At 47.1% G+C, this 16,711-nt stretch overlaps 1 protein-coding gene across 2 annotated transcripts in view; it reads right to left on the bottom strand.

Annotated features, from left to right (window-relative positions):
* Positions 1 to 16,711, bottom strand: part of LOC138792251 (NACHT, LRR and PYD domains-containing protein 3-like) — a 123,561-nt gene that overhangs the window by 22,797 nt on the left and 84,053 nt on the right. For both annotated transcript variants that reach the window (XM_069969456.1, XM_069969457.1), the window contains one exon: positions 7,125 to 7,292. In XM_069969456.1, the coding sequence (XP_069825557.1) occupies positions 7,125 to 7,292 (168 nt within the window). The remainder of the gene's footprint in view (positions 1 to 7,124; positions 7,293 to 16,711) is intronic.

The following is a 16,711-nucleotide window of genomic DNA, read 5'->3' as shown; positions in this document are numbered from 1 at the left end:
TTTATAACATTTTTTTTTATATATAATGTAATCCTGGCACTTTTTCCCCCTCTTTTCGTGTACGCCGTTCTCGATGACGCTTGTTATATTTTAATAGATTGGACAATTACGCACGCTACGGTATATTATATGTTTATTTATTTTTATATGTTTTATATATATAATGGGAAAGGGGGTGATTTAAACTTTTTTTGAGGGAGGGGCTTTGGGGTAGTGTAATAATGATTTTAACTTTTTTTTTTTAACACATTTTAAGTCCCCCAGGGGGACTTTTACAATCATTACTTTGATTTAATATACTGATCATTGCCATGCCATAGGAATGGCATAGAATTGATCAGTGTTATCGGCGCTCTGCTCATTGAGCCTGCCTGTGCAGGCTCAGTGAGATCGCCGATCGGACCGCATGGAGGCAGGTGAGAGACCTCCGGTGGTCCATTACAACACTGTGGGGGTCTCGATTGGTAAGTGACATGGGACTCTGCCTGTCACTTACACTTAAACACAGCGTTTGCGATTGCGGCATTTAAGGGCTTAAAGGGGAAGTCCGGCCAAAATTAATTTTTGATATGTTATTACTTATGGAAAGTTATACAAATTTCTAATGTCCATTAATTATGGGAAATGCACATATAGGGCTATATTCCTTAATTTAGTCTATCAGGAAGTGTTAGAATTCTCTCAGATACAGTGACGTCATGACGAAAGGTGTAATTCCTATGGAGTGTCCAGCAGGGGGCAGTCTATATGTAGAAGTCTATGGGGCTTTATTGTTTCTATGGATTCCTATGTAAAGTAATGTAATGTAGTGTACAGTGTGCTTTATTGAATGAATACATCTATGGAATACTTTGGGGAGCAGGTGTCCATGCTCCCCAAAGTATTGCATAAATGTATTCAATCAGTACATTAGGATATCACAGTAAGCCTGCCGATCCGCCGCATTCCCGCCGCCTGCCGATCCAAACTATATACACTGAACTACTGCTCCCATCATCTGCTCATAGTATGAGCAGGTGATGGGAGTAGTAGCTGGGTTATGGCTATCACTTGCCTGCCGCCGGGCGCAGGGGGGAGCCGCTGATCACACAGGAGCGCTCCCCCCTCCTCCTGCTTCCGAGATCTGGGGAACCTCCCCCCTATCCCAGGGCTGACTCCCCGCCTGGCCGCCGCTCTCCCCCAAACATACCGGCTCCTGATGCATTCTGGTGTCCGCACTGACCGTCCTCTCCCATACGTGCTGGCCAGGAAGCACTGACCGTCCTCTACCATACGTGCTGGCCAGGAAGCCGGACTTCTCCTTTAATGACATGCTGTAGCGCGATCGCTGCAGCCTGTCATTAATGGTGAGGGCCAGGCTGCTCACTGCAGCCGGCCCCCAGCTGCTATGAAGCGCGCTCCGCTCCAGAGTGTGCTTCATAGGAAAGAACGTATCGGTACGCCCAGGGTCATCTGGGCACAGACTTCCAGGGTGTACTGGTACGTCCTTGGTCGTGTAGGTGTTAAAGTTACACTGTCACCCCCTTTTTGGATGAGGACTTCTCTACACAGCTGTAAAGCCTAAATTCTGCAGTTTTCATACCTTACTTTATAATAGATTTCTTGCTGCTTGGTCCTGGGCGGGGAGCATGAACAAAAAGAATGAAGAAAAAGAGTGAACATAAACAAATAAAATGAACATTATTTCCTATGGGGAAACATGTAAAATATGGTTTTAATTGATTTTATTATTAAGATAGACCCGAAATGAACAGCATTTTTCTGTAGTGCTCAGGGGACTGAGCGTATATACCATAAATACCCATGTGTTATACCTTACCTGTGCAGGGTACACCTGGAATAAATGGGATATAGGCAGTGAAATGAGGGCATATCCCATAGAAAAAGAGGTGTAGTTCTTTCCCTGTATAAGATAGACCCGGAATGAACAGCAGGTGTACCTTGCACAGGTAGGGTATCACACATCGGTATTTATGGTCTATACACTCAGTCCCCTGAGCACTACAGAAAAATGCTGATAATTCCGGGTCTATCTCAATAATAAAACCAATTAAAACCATATTTTGCATGTTTCCCCACAGGAAATAATGTTCATTCTTTTTCTTCATTCTTTTTGTTCATGCTTTTTAGTATGTCCCCATATATCTGTCTATTACTGACTGTTATATACACAGCTCTGCTACCTGGGAAAGCTGGGTGCTTGTATGTGTGACTCAGACTGAAGGGCAGAAGTGTATATGTTATTCCTGCACAGGCTTAATGTCATCTCATAACAACATGTGTGTGAGGGGGAGGTATACAGAGATATACAGAGATAGCAGGAGAGACAGAGAAGGGGGAGATATACAGAGATAGCAGGAGAGAGAGAGAAGGGGGAGATATACAGAGATAGCAGGAGAGACAGAGAAGGTGGAGATATACAGAGATAGCAGGAGAGAGAGAGAAGGGGGAGAGATACAGAGATAGCAGGAGAGAGAGAGAAGGGGGAGAGATACAGAGATAGCAGGAGAGAGAGAGAAGGGGGGGATATACAGAGATAGCAGGAGAGACAGAGAAGGGGGGAGATATACAGAGATAGGAGGAGAGACAGAGAATGGGAGATATACAGAGATAGCAGGAGAGACAGAGAAGGGGGGAGATATACAGAGATAGCAGGAGAGACAGAGAATGGGAGATATACAGAGATAGCAGGAGAGACAGAGAAGGGGGAGATATACAGAGATAGCAGGAGAGAGAGAGAGAAGGGGGAGAGATACAGAGATAGCAGGAGAGACAGAGAAGGGGGAGATATACAGAGATAGCAGGAGAGACAGAGAAGGGGGGAGATATACAGAGATAGCAGGAGAGAGAGAGAGAAGGGGGGGATATACAGAGATAGCAGGAGAGACAGAGAAGGGGGGAGATATACAGAGATAGCAGGAGAGACAGAGAATGGGAGATATACAGAGATAGCAGGAGAGACAGAGAAGGGGGAGATATACAGAGATAGCAGGAGAGACAGAGAAGGGGGAAATATACAGAGATAGCAGGAGAGACAGAGAAGGGGGGAGATATACAGAGATAGCAGGAGAGACAGAGAAGGGGGAGATATACAGAGACAGCAGGAGAGACAGAGAAGGGGGAGGTATACAGAGATAGCAGGAGAGACAGAGAAGGGGGGAGATATACAGAGATAGCAGGAGAGACAGAGAAGGGGGAGGTATACAGAGATAGCAGGAGAGACAGAGAAGGGGGAGATATACAGAGATAGCAGGAGAGAGAGAGAAGGGGGAGAGATACAGAGATAGCAGGAGAGACAGAGAAGGGAGATATATTAATCCTATTCCCTCTCACTGTTCCTCCTCTTCCCTCTCAGCCTTTGAGCCAGTGACAGAGGAGGAAGTCTCCAGACTCCTCTCCTCCTCTCGCCCCACCACCTGCCCTAGTGACCCTATTCCCTCACACCTTGTCCAGTCTCTCTCCTGTTGTCACTACTTACCTTACTAAAATCTTCAACCTCTCCCTCTCCTCTGGCATCTTCCCCTCCTCATTCAAACACTCCGTCATCACTCCATTACTGAATAAACCCTCCCTAGACTCCTCCTGTGCTGCCAACTATCCACCTGTCTCTAATTTCCCTTTTATCTCAAAACTCTTGGAACGTCTGGTCTATTCCCGCCTAACCCGTTACCTCTCTGACAACTCTCTACTTGACCCCTTCAGTCCGGTTTCCGTCCTCACCACTCTACAGAAACTGCCCTGACTAACGTCTGTAATGATCTCCTCTCCGCCAAATCTAAAGGTGATCATTCTCTTCTCATTCTCCTGGATCTATCTGTAGTATGTGACACTGTAGCCCCCCAGCTCCTCCTCTCCATGCTCCGCTCTATCTGTATGTGACACTGTAGACCACCAGCTCCTCCTCTCCATGCTCCACTCTATCTGTAGTATGTGACACTGTAGACCCCCAGCTCCTCCTCTCCATGCTCCGCTCTATCTGTAGTATGTGACACTGTAGCCCACCAGCTCCTCCTCTCCATGCTCCGCTCTATCTGTATGTGACACTGTAGCCCCCCAGCTCCTCCTCTCCACGCTCCGCTCTATCTGTATGTGACACTGTAGACCCCCAGCTCCTCCTCTCCACGCTCCGCTCTATCTGTATGTGACACTGTAGCCCCCCAGCTCCTCCTCTCCACGCTCCGCTCTATCTGTATGTGACACTGTAGCCCCCCAGCTCCTCCTCTCCATGCTCCGCTCTATCTGTATGTGACACTGTAGCCCCCCAGCTCCTCCTCTCCATGCTCCGCTCTATCGGCCTCAAGGACTCTGCTCTTTCCTGGTTTCCTCCTATCTCTCTGACCGCTCCTTTAGCGTATCACTGTCTGGCTCCACCTCATCTTCTCTCCCCCTTACAGTCGGGGTTCCTCAGGGATCAGTCCTCTCTCTCCTTTTCTCACTTTACACAAATCATCAGCAAGTTCGGTTTTCAGTACCATCTCTATGCTGATGATACCCAGCTGTATACCTCCTCCCGTGATATCACCCTGCTATATACCATCTCTATGCTGATGATACCCAGCTGTATACCTCCTCCCGTGATATCATCCCCGCTATATACCATCTCTATGCTGATGATACCCAGCTATATACCTCCTCCCATGATATCATCCCCGCTATATACCATCTCTATGCTGATGATACCCAGCTGTATACCTCCTCCCGTGATATCACCCCCACTATATACCATCTCTATGCTGATGATACCCAGCTCTATACCTCCTCCCGTGATATCACCCTGCTATATACCATCTCTATGCTGATGATACCCAGCTCTATAACTCCTCCCGTGATATCTCCCCCGCTATATACCATCTCTATGCTGATGATACCCAGCTGTATACCTCCTCCCGTGATATCTCCCCCGCTATATACCATCTCTATGCTGATGATACCCAGCTATATACCTCCTCCCGTGATATCTCCCCCGCTCTTCTACAGAACACCAGTGACTGTCTGTCTGCCGTCTCTAACGCTATGTCCTCCCTATTCCTAAAACTAAACCTTGCTAAGACTGAGCTTCTTGTCTTCCCTCCCTCTGCTAACCACCCCCCACCTGACATCTCCATCTCTGTCTGTGGTGCGACCATGACCCCCACACAACAAGCCCGCTGCCTTGGGGTTATGTGTGACTCGGATCTCTCCTTCATTCCTCATATCAAATCTCTTTCACGTTCCTGTAATCTGCATCTAAAAAACATCTCTAAAATCCGTCCCTTCCTTACTGTTGAATCTGCTAAAACTCTCATTGTTGCTCTGATCCATTCCCGCCTAGATTACTGCAATTCCCTACTAATCGGCCTTCCTTCCTCTAAACTCTCCTCTCTCCAGTCCATTCTCAATACAGCGGCCAGACTCATCTCCATGTCCAGCCGCTACACCGATGCCCCCCCCTGTGCCACTCACTATACCAATGCCTCCCCCCTGTGCCAGTCACTATACCAATGCCTCCCCCCTGTGCCAGTCACTATACCAATGCCTCCCCCCTGTGCCAGTCACTATACCAATGCCTCCCCCCTGTGCCAGCCACTATACCAATGCCTCCCCCCTGTGCCAGTCACTATACCAATGCCTCCCCCCTGTGCCAGTCACTATACCGATGCCTCCCCCCTTGTGCCAGTCACTATACCAATGCCTCCCCCCTGTGCCAGTCACTATACCAATGCCTCCCCCCTGTGCCAGTCACTATACCAATGCCTCCCCCCTGTGCCAGTCACTATACAGATGCCCCCCCCTGTGCCAGTCACTATACCAATGCCTCCCCCCTGTGCCAGTCACTACATTACTATATACAGAGATAGCAGGAGAGACAGAGAAGGGGGGGGGGTATACAGAGATAGCAGGAGAGACAGAGAAGGGGGAGATATACAGAGATAGGAGAGACAGAGAAGGGGGGAGATATACAGAGATAGCAGGAGAGACAGAGAAGGGGGGGTATACAGAGATAGCAGGAGAGACAGAGAAGGGGGAGATATACAGAGATAGCAGGAGAGACAGAGAAGGGGGGGTATACAGAGATAGCAGGAGAGACAGAGAAGGGGGGGTATACAGAGATAGCAGGAGATGGAGACAGAGAAGGGTGAAGTGTGAGAGAAGAGGGAAAGAGACAGAGTGAGGTGTTAGTGCACACTGTACATCACTCTGCTTTCCTAGGTGCAGACACATCTTCAACTCATCCTAATTCCTGTGAGTGACTGTAGTTCTGACTACTTTCTAAGCTTGGTTTATCAGCGCCTAGGAAAGTTGGGTGGTTGTTATTAAGAGGTTTATTATTATTATTGTTATTATTATTATTATTATCTCTCATGGACATGTTTTTGTAGAGTTGGATAACCCCTTTAAGCTCTCAGCACAGGTCATGTCACTAAAGATTAAAGTATATTATTAATTCAATATCCTTTTGTATATCACGGCATTAAAAGCCTTTCTGAAGTAAAGAAGAGTTTATTTATTTTAACTGGTTATTTGCTAAGCACCTACACAGCCATCACATCCTCCTTGGCTCATCTCCCCTTTCTGTGGGTGGCGGTACCGATAGTCCGGGTGGGTCATAACTCCACTCCGGACCACCATGATAAGCGCCCAAGGGACCCCTTGTAGCCATCTAAAATAAAAGCAGGTGTGCCCCCATACCTGTGTGCCCAACCTGAACTGGCATCACAACAACCTAACATCTGGCTAAGCTGTATCCCGACCAACCACCACAGAAGTGGTTCACACGTTACCATCTTGCAAGTGACCAGTTGAGCGTACACCACAGTAGCTACACGGTTCAGCAGACAATATCACATGTGACTGGATTAGATACACTGCTCAGCAGACAGTATGACACATGATAGGATTAGATACACGGCTCAGTAGACAGTATCACACATGATAGGATTAGATACAGGGCTCAGCAGACAGTATCACACATTACAGGAATAGATACATGGCTCAGCAGACAGTATCACACATGATAGGATTAGATACACGGCTCAGTAGACAGTATCACACATGATAGGATTAGATACATGGCTCAGTAGACAGTATCACACATGATAGGATTAGATACACAGCTCAGTCCTGTACACATCTCTTATACTCACCCTAGTTCCTCTATCCTGCAGGCTGGACTGGACAGAGCTTCCGCCAAGTCACTGAAGTGCGGACCAGACAGAGGGTTACTAGCAAGGTGAAGTCTCTTCAGGTATTGGTTATTCCTTATTACAGAGGCCAACTGGGGGCAGGAAGTGTCTAGCTTATTAGCAGCCAATCTGTAATAATGAAAAGATGATATGTGGGTGATGCGTCCACAGAGGGTTAGTATCACACATGGCGGGATTAGATACATAGCCCAGCAGACAGTATGACACATGATAGGATTAGATACACTGCTTAGCAGAACAGATTACATACATGATTTTGCAGACAATATCACACATGACAAGATTAGATACATGGCTCAGCAGACAGTATCACACATGACAGAATTAGATACACAGTTCAGCAGGAAGTATCACACATGATAAGATTAGGTACAAGGTTCAGCAGACAGTATCACACATGATAGGATTAAATACAAGGCTCAACAAACAGTATCACACATGATAACTTCAGAAACAGAGTTCAGCAAACTGTATCAAACATGATAGGATTAGATAGACAGCCCATAAAACATTATCATACATGATAGGATTAGATACGTGGTTCAGTGTGCAGTGTCCCAGAGTGGGGTCCACTGTCTTTTCTAAACAGATGTAGGTCGGTATCCTGTATATGTGTCTACACTGCAATAGGTAACTGTAGTATGCAACTCCCACCACTTGGTGTCACTGTTCTGCAGTACACTGCTCAGGTTCTGCTGAAAGAGAAGTAATGTATGGGTTAACTGTGAATGATTGATTCTATGTTGTGGCCTATCACAAGGCTTATCTATAACTTATCCACGATCCAATCCCTGTCGAGGGTACCTGACATAACACCCTCCCCTCTCACACAGCCTATTAGAGGCTCCAGATCTAGCCACAGGGTGGTTTTTCCCCAATCCTAGAGCCCCCTGGGGATGTAAGGGAAGAAGTAGTTTCAGTCTCAATTAAGGCCCTATTACACTGAACAATTATCGTTTAAAAATTCGATATAACAATCGAAAATGAGCAATTATCTTTCCGTTTAATAACACCCAACGATCAAACAACAAAGGAAAATTCGCTCATTTTTGTTTTTCAACATGTTGAAAAAGTATCATTGGTAGTTCGCCGATTATTCACATATCTGTTCATGTAATAAGTCATTCACCGATAAAACATGTTGTGTGGGTTTTCCTGAGAAACGATTAGCGACCGTTAACAGTAACCTGTGAGTAATAACCTCAGAATGGGTCACTACAAAATCGCTAGTTTTCACTAACAATCGATCGTTATAGCGAATCTTTAAACTATAATCGCTACATGCAGGGCCGGCCTTAGGGTAAATGGCGCCCTGTGCAAAACTTTTTTCGGCGTCCTCCCCCCCCCCCCAAGGTAACATAAAGCTCCTTCAGTATCCCTCCCCTCCAGATGACATCCAACACCCATCACCCGACTTCCCCCATACACACAACTACCCGACCCCCTAACCATTCATGTAACTACTACTTCCCCCTCAAGCCATACAAACAACTACCCTCCCAGCCATACACACAACTACCCTCCCAGCCATACACACAACTACCCTCCCAGCCATACACACAACTACCACCCCAGCCATACAACTACCCTCCCAGCCATACACACAACTATCGCCTCAGCCATACAAACAATTACCCCCCTCAGCCATACAACTACCCTCCCAGCCATACACACAACTACCGCCCCAGCCATACAAACAATTACCCCCCTCAGCCATACAACTATCCTCCCAGCCATACACACAACTACTGTCCCAGCCATACAATTACCCCCCTCAGCCGTACAACTACCCTCCCAGCCATACAGACAACTATCGCCCCAGCCATACAAACAATTACCCCCCTCAGCCATACAACTACCCTTCCAGCCATACACACAACTATCGCCCCAGCCATACAAACAATTACCCCCCCTCAGCCATACAACTACCCTCCCAGCCATACACACAACTACTGCCCCAGCCATACAAACAATTACCCCCCTCAGCCATACAACTACCCTCCCAGCCATACACACAACTACCGCCCCAGCCATACAATTATCCCCCTCAGCCATACAACTACCCTCCCAGCCATACACACAACTACCCCCCTCAGCCATACAACTACCCTCCCAGCCATACACACAACTACCGCCCCAGCCATACAAACAATTACCCCCCTCAGCCATACAACTACCCTCCCAGCCATGCACACAACTATCGCCCCAGCCATACAAACAATTACCCCCCTCAGCCATACAACTACCCTCCCAGCCATACACACAACTATCGCCCCAGCCATACAAACAATTACCCCCCCTCAGCCATACAACTACCCTCCCAGCCATACACACAACTACTGCCCCAGCCATATAAACAATTACCCCCCTCAGCCATACAACTACCCTCCCAGCCATACACACAACTACCGCCCCAGCCATACAATTATCCCCCACAGCCATACAACTACCCTCCCAGCGATACACACAACTATCGCCCCAGCCATACAAACAATTACCCCCCTCAGCCATACAACTACCCTCCCAGCCATACAAATACCCTCCCAGCCATACACAAAACTACCGCCCCAGCCATACAACTACCCTCCCAGCCATACACACAACTACCGCCAGAGCCATACACACAACTACCCCCCTCAGCCATACAACTACCCTCCCAGCCATACACACAACTACCCCCCTCAGCCATACAACTACCCTCCCAGCCATACACACAACTACCGCCCCAGCCATACAAACAATTACCCCCCTCAGCCATACAACTACCCTCCCAGCCATACAACTACCCTCCCAGCCATACACACAACTACCGCCCCAGCCATACAACTACCCTCCCAGCCATACACACAACTACCGCCCCCAGCCATACAACTACCCTCCCAGCCATACACACAACTACCACCCCAGCCATACCATTACCCCCCTCAGTCATACACACAACTACCGCCCCAGCCATACAATTACCCCCCTCAGTCATACACACAACTACAACAACCTTTAGTTTTAACATAATAAAATAAAATAAAAGTTTACATTTTTTAAATAATTGTGGTTAAAATTGCCCTATTCTATTTCAGCTATCAGGGTATGCTGGGGGTTGTAGTCCTGTAATAGTTCAGCTTTTAGGCTATGCTGAGGGTTGTGGTCTTGTAATATTTCAGCTATTAGGCTATGCTGGGGGTTGTGGTCCTGTTATATTTCTGCTATCAGGGTATGCTGGGGGTTATAGTCCACTGGCAGCTACAGGCTGGGAACGCTATGAGATACAATAAAATCTACTGTAACAGTCTGTACTTGAGATTATCATTACTACCCAGAGAGTCTGATACAATGGCTGCAGCCGTCACCATCACCAGGGACTGTGCCCAGAGTCTATTGTAAGCACTAGCACAGCTCTGCTAAACCAGGTACCATGATCACTGATACAGCTCTGCTATACCGAGTCCAATGATCACTTAGACAGCTCTGTACTTAGTATAGCAGAGCTGTCTAAGTGATCACTGGACTCGGTATAGCAGAGCTGTCTAAGTGATCATTGGACTCGGTATAGCAGAGCTGTCTAAGTGATCACTGGACTCGGTATAGCAGAGCTGTCTAAGTGATCACTGGACTCGGTATAGCAGAGCTCTCTTAGACAGCTCTAATGCACCAAATATCATCACTAACACAGCCCTGTTACTCCAGCTACCTGGAAGGCACCTGACTGGATATGGAGGGTGCATACTGACTGCACATGCACTCTTCTCTATTTCCTCCTAAAACCTGATCGTCAGCAGCTGCCAGGAAAGGGTTAACAGTTCCTGTGAGGCTGTAACTCCTCCCCACACCCCTCTCAGACACAGCTCCTGTATGTTTCCTATGAGCTCTGTGGCCAATAGGCCGGATTCCCTCCTTGCTCTAGCCCCTCCCTCTGCCTTTAGGAACCTGAACTTCCTCTTCCTGCCCTCAGTCTCCACAGGACGGACCTGCAGCCGGTGTGTGTGGAGAATCCATGGCCGCTTGTGCTGATGTGAAGCTGCTGGTAACACTATAGGTGTGTGTGACCAGGCAGAGGGTGAGGGCTGGTGAGGACACTTCCTGTCTGAGCTCCGCCCCCCTCTGGTGAGGACACTTGCTGTCTGAGCTCCGCCCCCTCTGGTAATCCCTCAGTAGTTCCCTGGTTGGAGTTTGGATGTCTGCTCCGTGTATCTGCCCCTTACAGCAGCTGGGCCCCATGCTGGCACTTAGTTTCCAGTGCACCTCATAGTAAGTAATTCCATGTTGCCCAGAGATGCACAGTGCCTGCTATTCTCTCCCTGTCCCATGTGCCCTCCTCCCCATCCCCCTCCCTCTTATTTGCCTCAGAGACATTTTATGCCCACTTACAGCTGCTGCTCATGAGGCTGCACCTCACTTATTAGCTGTTCTAACCCCTTCATCACCATACAGCCCCCCCCCCCCATCACCATACAGCCCCCCCCATCACCATACAGCCTCCCCCCAATCACCATACAGCCCACTGGTGAGGTGGTAGTGCTCTCTAGTGAGGGCTCCTCCTCTATAGACTATACTGGTCCCCCTCAGTATCCTGAGGTGAATGGACCATATTGTGATGCTGTTACTGTCCCATATTTGCAGGCACAGGTCCAACTTTTTATGTTCCTCCCAGGGTTCGTGGCACTGTTGTTGCCGCGTTTCAGCCTGGTATCATTCTACGCTACTCCTGACTCCATTCTAGGGATTCCGGGATTGCTTGAGCGTTCCAGATCCGAGGAGTCTGGTCACATAGTGCGCACTGACTGGAGGGGGCGGGGCCCCTCTTCTCCAGGGTGGCGGCCTGGTCCAGACAAACACGCCAAGCCCTCATCCTGTGGCTCCAGCGGTGAATTCGCTTTCCCAGGGTGGCGGCCTGGTCCAGACAAACACGCCAAGCCCTCATCCTGTGGCTCCAGCGGTGAATTCGCTTTCCCAGGGTGGCGGCCTGGTCCAGACAAACACGCCAAGCCCTCATCCTGTGGCTCCAGCGGTGAATTTGCTTTTCCAGGGCGGCCTGGTCCAGACAAGCACACTAAGACATGATCCAGTTGCTCTAGCAGTGATTTCAGTAATGATGGATCCTCCAGAGCCTTGTCTGACGCTTTCCGCTCCGCCTGTAGTTTGTGAGTAAATGTCGCTCAGTGGGGTAAGGGGGGGGGGGTTGACTCCAAAGTTTTAGCTGCCCTGAAAATGTTTGTGGGTAAATTGTCCTCCCCATCTGGTGCCATTTACTTTCAGAGCAGCTGTCCTTCCCTAAAAGATGGTGCCCCCCTCATTAGATGAGGAGGTAAAATAATAATTTTATTCCAGCCAATATATGGACACTTGGTCCTTGGTATCGGTGGATCAATATGTGATTGAAAGGGAATGACCCCCACAGACAGAGTATGCCAAGTCAGCTACCTTGGATTGAGAAGACACCTGGCTCCAGACGTGCTTCACCCGGGTTGGGCTATGGGTCATAGGTCGCTATTCTGAGTCTGAGGACACTTCTATATGTAGGGAAATTAGATGCAGGTACAGTAGGATTTTAATCAGCGAATAGCTAGTTAGATCATGATAATAGATGACAATGATAGATGACAGTCTGCGGGTATCTCAGCTTAGGCCGGTGTATTAGCACAACTACCTGACTGTCACAATACAGCTCAGTAATGTACATGTCAGACTGTTAGGAGACACTTACATCTGCCTATTACAGTGTGCCATCTAGTGGTCATGATTTTAATTACACCTGTGCACATATATACTTTCTGTTTTATACAGACTAATAAGGTTAGTTTTACATGGAATCAAAGTGAGTTGCAATTAAAATAAGATTATTTCATTTAAGTATTTTCACATTTTATCAACAAAAAATGGAAACAAGCTGACATCCAGTGCCATCACTAGCAGCATCGTCCCCATACACTTCACAGAAATCCAAGGCTGGTTGCTGCTTGCCTGTGGCCTGGGTGGTCTCAAATTGTTCTGTATAGTGCATAGGTGTTCTTTATAGATATTCTATATAATGTATAGGTTTTGAGAACTGGTTATATATATATATATATATATATATATATATATATATATATATATATAAATATATTGGGACAGTATTTATGATGCATATAATCACACAGCATGACAGGACTCCCATAGACACTTTGCTCTGGCTTTGGCTTATGCTTGCACACCAATCATCGCCTCTTTATCGGCCCCACCAGTGGCTCTGGTAACACATCTCTTTGCGTCCCGTGGCGGTGCGTCACCCAGGTCAAGTTTGCAGGTATGTGCAGATAAAAGCACAAGGGCTCCACCTGCAGAGGCCCGTACATCACCATGCGTTCTCCCAGACCTCCTATCCATCTAGATTATAAACCCCAGGTAACGAGCAGTAGGACGCCAGTGAGCGTAACAGCGATGGCTCCTTGATTCTACCAGCACCTCTATAAGTAAGCAGCTGGTATTTTGTGTTTTGGTTTTCAATTCAGTTTTATATAGAGTCTGCTGTCTGGTTGCTGCCTTGTCTGTACACCTCCTGCTGCGCTTAATATTCTATTATATTGAGCCCCACCACAACCACTCATTGCATTGTTCATATTCTTGCACTAGTTTGTATTCCAGCTCCTCCCTGGAGTGGATGGTTTTTATGAAGCCGCCTTTCCTTCTGCAGAATTGCGGAGGTTGCTGAATCTCCTTGATGGTTTGTTGGGTATGAGGAGGGAACCTTAAGCTGCTTAAGCCCCCTTCTGTTGGGTTATGCCTAAGGGATTTTCGCTTGCTACTTCTCTCTTACTACCGAGGATCCAAGTGGCCTGAACACTGTATACATCTCAGTAGGCCATTAAAGGCTGACCATGGGCTTTGAGGAACAGGCTTGAAACTTAACGTGGTAACATCTCTGCCACTATATTAGTAGGATGTTGAGTGTCTCTCCTTCCAAAAAGAGTATAATTATTTGATCATAAAACTAAATAATAATAAAAAAAAAAAAATTCACCCCATAAATATTTGTCATAAAAGGCACCATTACACAGTACACTTGTTCCTGAAATGCAACAATAAATATTGGCACGGTCATTCAGGCCATTTTGGGCTGTCATGAAGGGGTTAATCATAAAACTAAGAATAAATAAACACACATCTTTCCCATCAGCCCAGTTGGTTTGTGGATGGACATTATGAGTGTGGTCTCATGCATTAATAGCTTGGCTTTCCTTCCTGTCTGTAGACATCTATCTTACCAGTCCTTCACTGCTTAGAATATTATATTTATTTCAGGGTTCACCATGTTCCTGATATTGATGACATTTGTGCAGTGATATGTCTCAGTTTTGTTTGCAGGTTGTTTGTAAGCTTCTCTCTGGGTCTAGTATGATGGGCAGGCCATGCCCACCTAGTGGACCTCAATTGATGTCACTTGATTCCTCACCGGTCATCCTGGCCATGTGGCAGCATTACGGTAAGGTGTGGGAAAGTGGTTCTCTTTGATGGACTGTTGGGAAATTGCTGCTGATCCTGCCGCACTGCTGAAGTTTACAATTGATCATTCATTGCGCTTAAGGTAGTCTGGTTTCTTGGGATCTTGCTCAGAATTGTATTTATGCTTAATGTTGGATAGAGAAGATGTCACTTAGTCTTCCCTATATACCAGGCTCTTAAGGGGTGAAGAAGGGAGCACATGCCCATGGAGTGCCATCGCCTTTCAATTATCTTGGCTACTTATTCAGCTTTGCCCTTCGGCTTGCAAGTCCTCATACGAGGCCAAGTTGTTTGAGCGGTTTTAGTAGACTTTGATATTTGTGAGGTCCTTTTCGCTGACATCGCTTTCACAGACATCGGTGTCTGTGTCTTTATTCCTGGCAGCTATGCTTATTAATTATGGTTTTTGGTTGCTTTGGGTCTATGTGCAGTCTGGAAGGCACCTGACTGGATATGGAGGGTGCATACTGACTGCACATGCACTCTCCTCTATTTCCTCCTAAAACCTGATCGTCAGCAGCTGCCAGGAAAGGGTTAACAGTTCCTGTGAGGCTGTAACTCCTCCCCACACCCCTCTCAGACACAGCTCCTGTATGTTTCCTATGAGCTCTGTGGCCAATAGGCCGGATTCCCTCCTTGCTCTAACCCCTCCCTCTGCCTTTAGGAACCTGAACTTCCTCTTCCTGCCCTCAGTCTCCACAGGACTGACCTGCAGCCGGTTTGCCCACCCGCCCTCCCTTTTGATCTTGGTTTGTCATGGTGTTTTGTTTCTTTTTGTGCTTTCTTTTTGTTATTATACTGAAGTCACAGCTGGCGGAAATTACCTGCTAAGCAGGCGTGTTGGGTTAGTAAGGCGGACTTGCACGGCAGGAGTCTGTCGTCCGGCATACCCCTTTACACCCCTCGGTCTAAGAGTTCGGCACTACGTGCCCGGTTATTGGTTTGGTTTGAGAAATAATTAAAAGCTGTGGCCGATCACCACCCAGCAAAAGTTAAATCGTCTTTATTCCTGGCAGCTATGCTTATTAATTATGGTTTTTGGTTGCTTTGGGTCTATGTGCAGTCCTGAACACCCCCACAGCTCTGCTATAACAGCTACTGTCCACACCAGTTACCTTGATTACAGACCCCATTTAGCTGCATTCTGTGATCACTAACAGGGTCCTGCAGCTGATTTTTTTTTCTTTTTAGGCTCCTCTGAGGTCAGAGGTTAGAGATTATCTCTGCACTGATAACCTCGTTGATGGGACGTAGAACAGAGAAAACCAAGTAACTCCTGTGCTGCAGCTGCCAGGAAGAGACGGGGACGCCACACAGGATCCCACACACTATAACCTGACACTTGGATAACAAGTCACTTATCTACTGTACTATTCACACTACTGTACAAGAACTGCATAAGTCATACCGATTACCAAGTTCTTCAGTAATTGCTTTAATTGTTTAAGAACTGGAGGCGTCTTCTATCCTACACAACACACACTGCTATACTCTGCACTATAGTAACTACAACTCCTAGTATTGTGGTGGTGCCAAGCCAGTGCATCCAGGGGTGGCCATAGCTGGTCCTGGTTACCATGACAAGTGCCTGTATGGTGCTACACATAAATCAGTAAACAGTATCCAACATGATAGAATTAGATACATGGCTCAGTCCTGTACAGTCATGGCCAAAAGTTTTGAGAATGACACAAATCTTATATTTTCCCATGATCCCCTGCCCTCTGGTTTTTCTGTGTGTTTGTCAGATGTTTTTATCACATACAGAAATATAATTGCAATCATATTATGAGTAACAGAAGCTTATACTGACAGTCAGATGAGTTACTGCAGCAAGTCTATAGTATTTGCAGTGTTTCGCCTTCTTCAGGACCTCTGCAATTCTCCCCGGCTGCTCTCATCACCTTCTGGACCAAATCCTGACTGATAGTGTGGTAACCCAGAGCAACTAATTTCTGCCCACAGTAAGGTAGAATGAGGTGTCCCTAGGTTTGACTCTGTGGTGTGGTGTATTTTACTGCAGAAGCCTCTGTAGAGCCCTCCATTTT

Source organism: Dendropsophus ebraccatus, chromosome 5, assembly GCF_027789765.1.
Source record: "Dendropsophus ebraccatus isolate aDenEbr1 chromosome 5, aDenEbr1.pat, whole genome shotgun sequence".
NCBI classification, from domain to species: Eukaryota; Metazoa; Chordata; class Amphibia; order Anura; family Hylidae; genus Dendropsophus; species Dendropsophus ebraccatus.
Note: the sequence above shows the minus strand (reverse complement) of the source record. Positions and strands in the feature narration are given on the sequence as shown.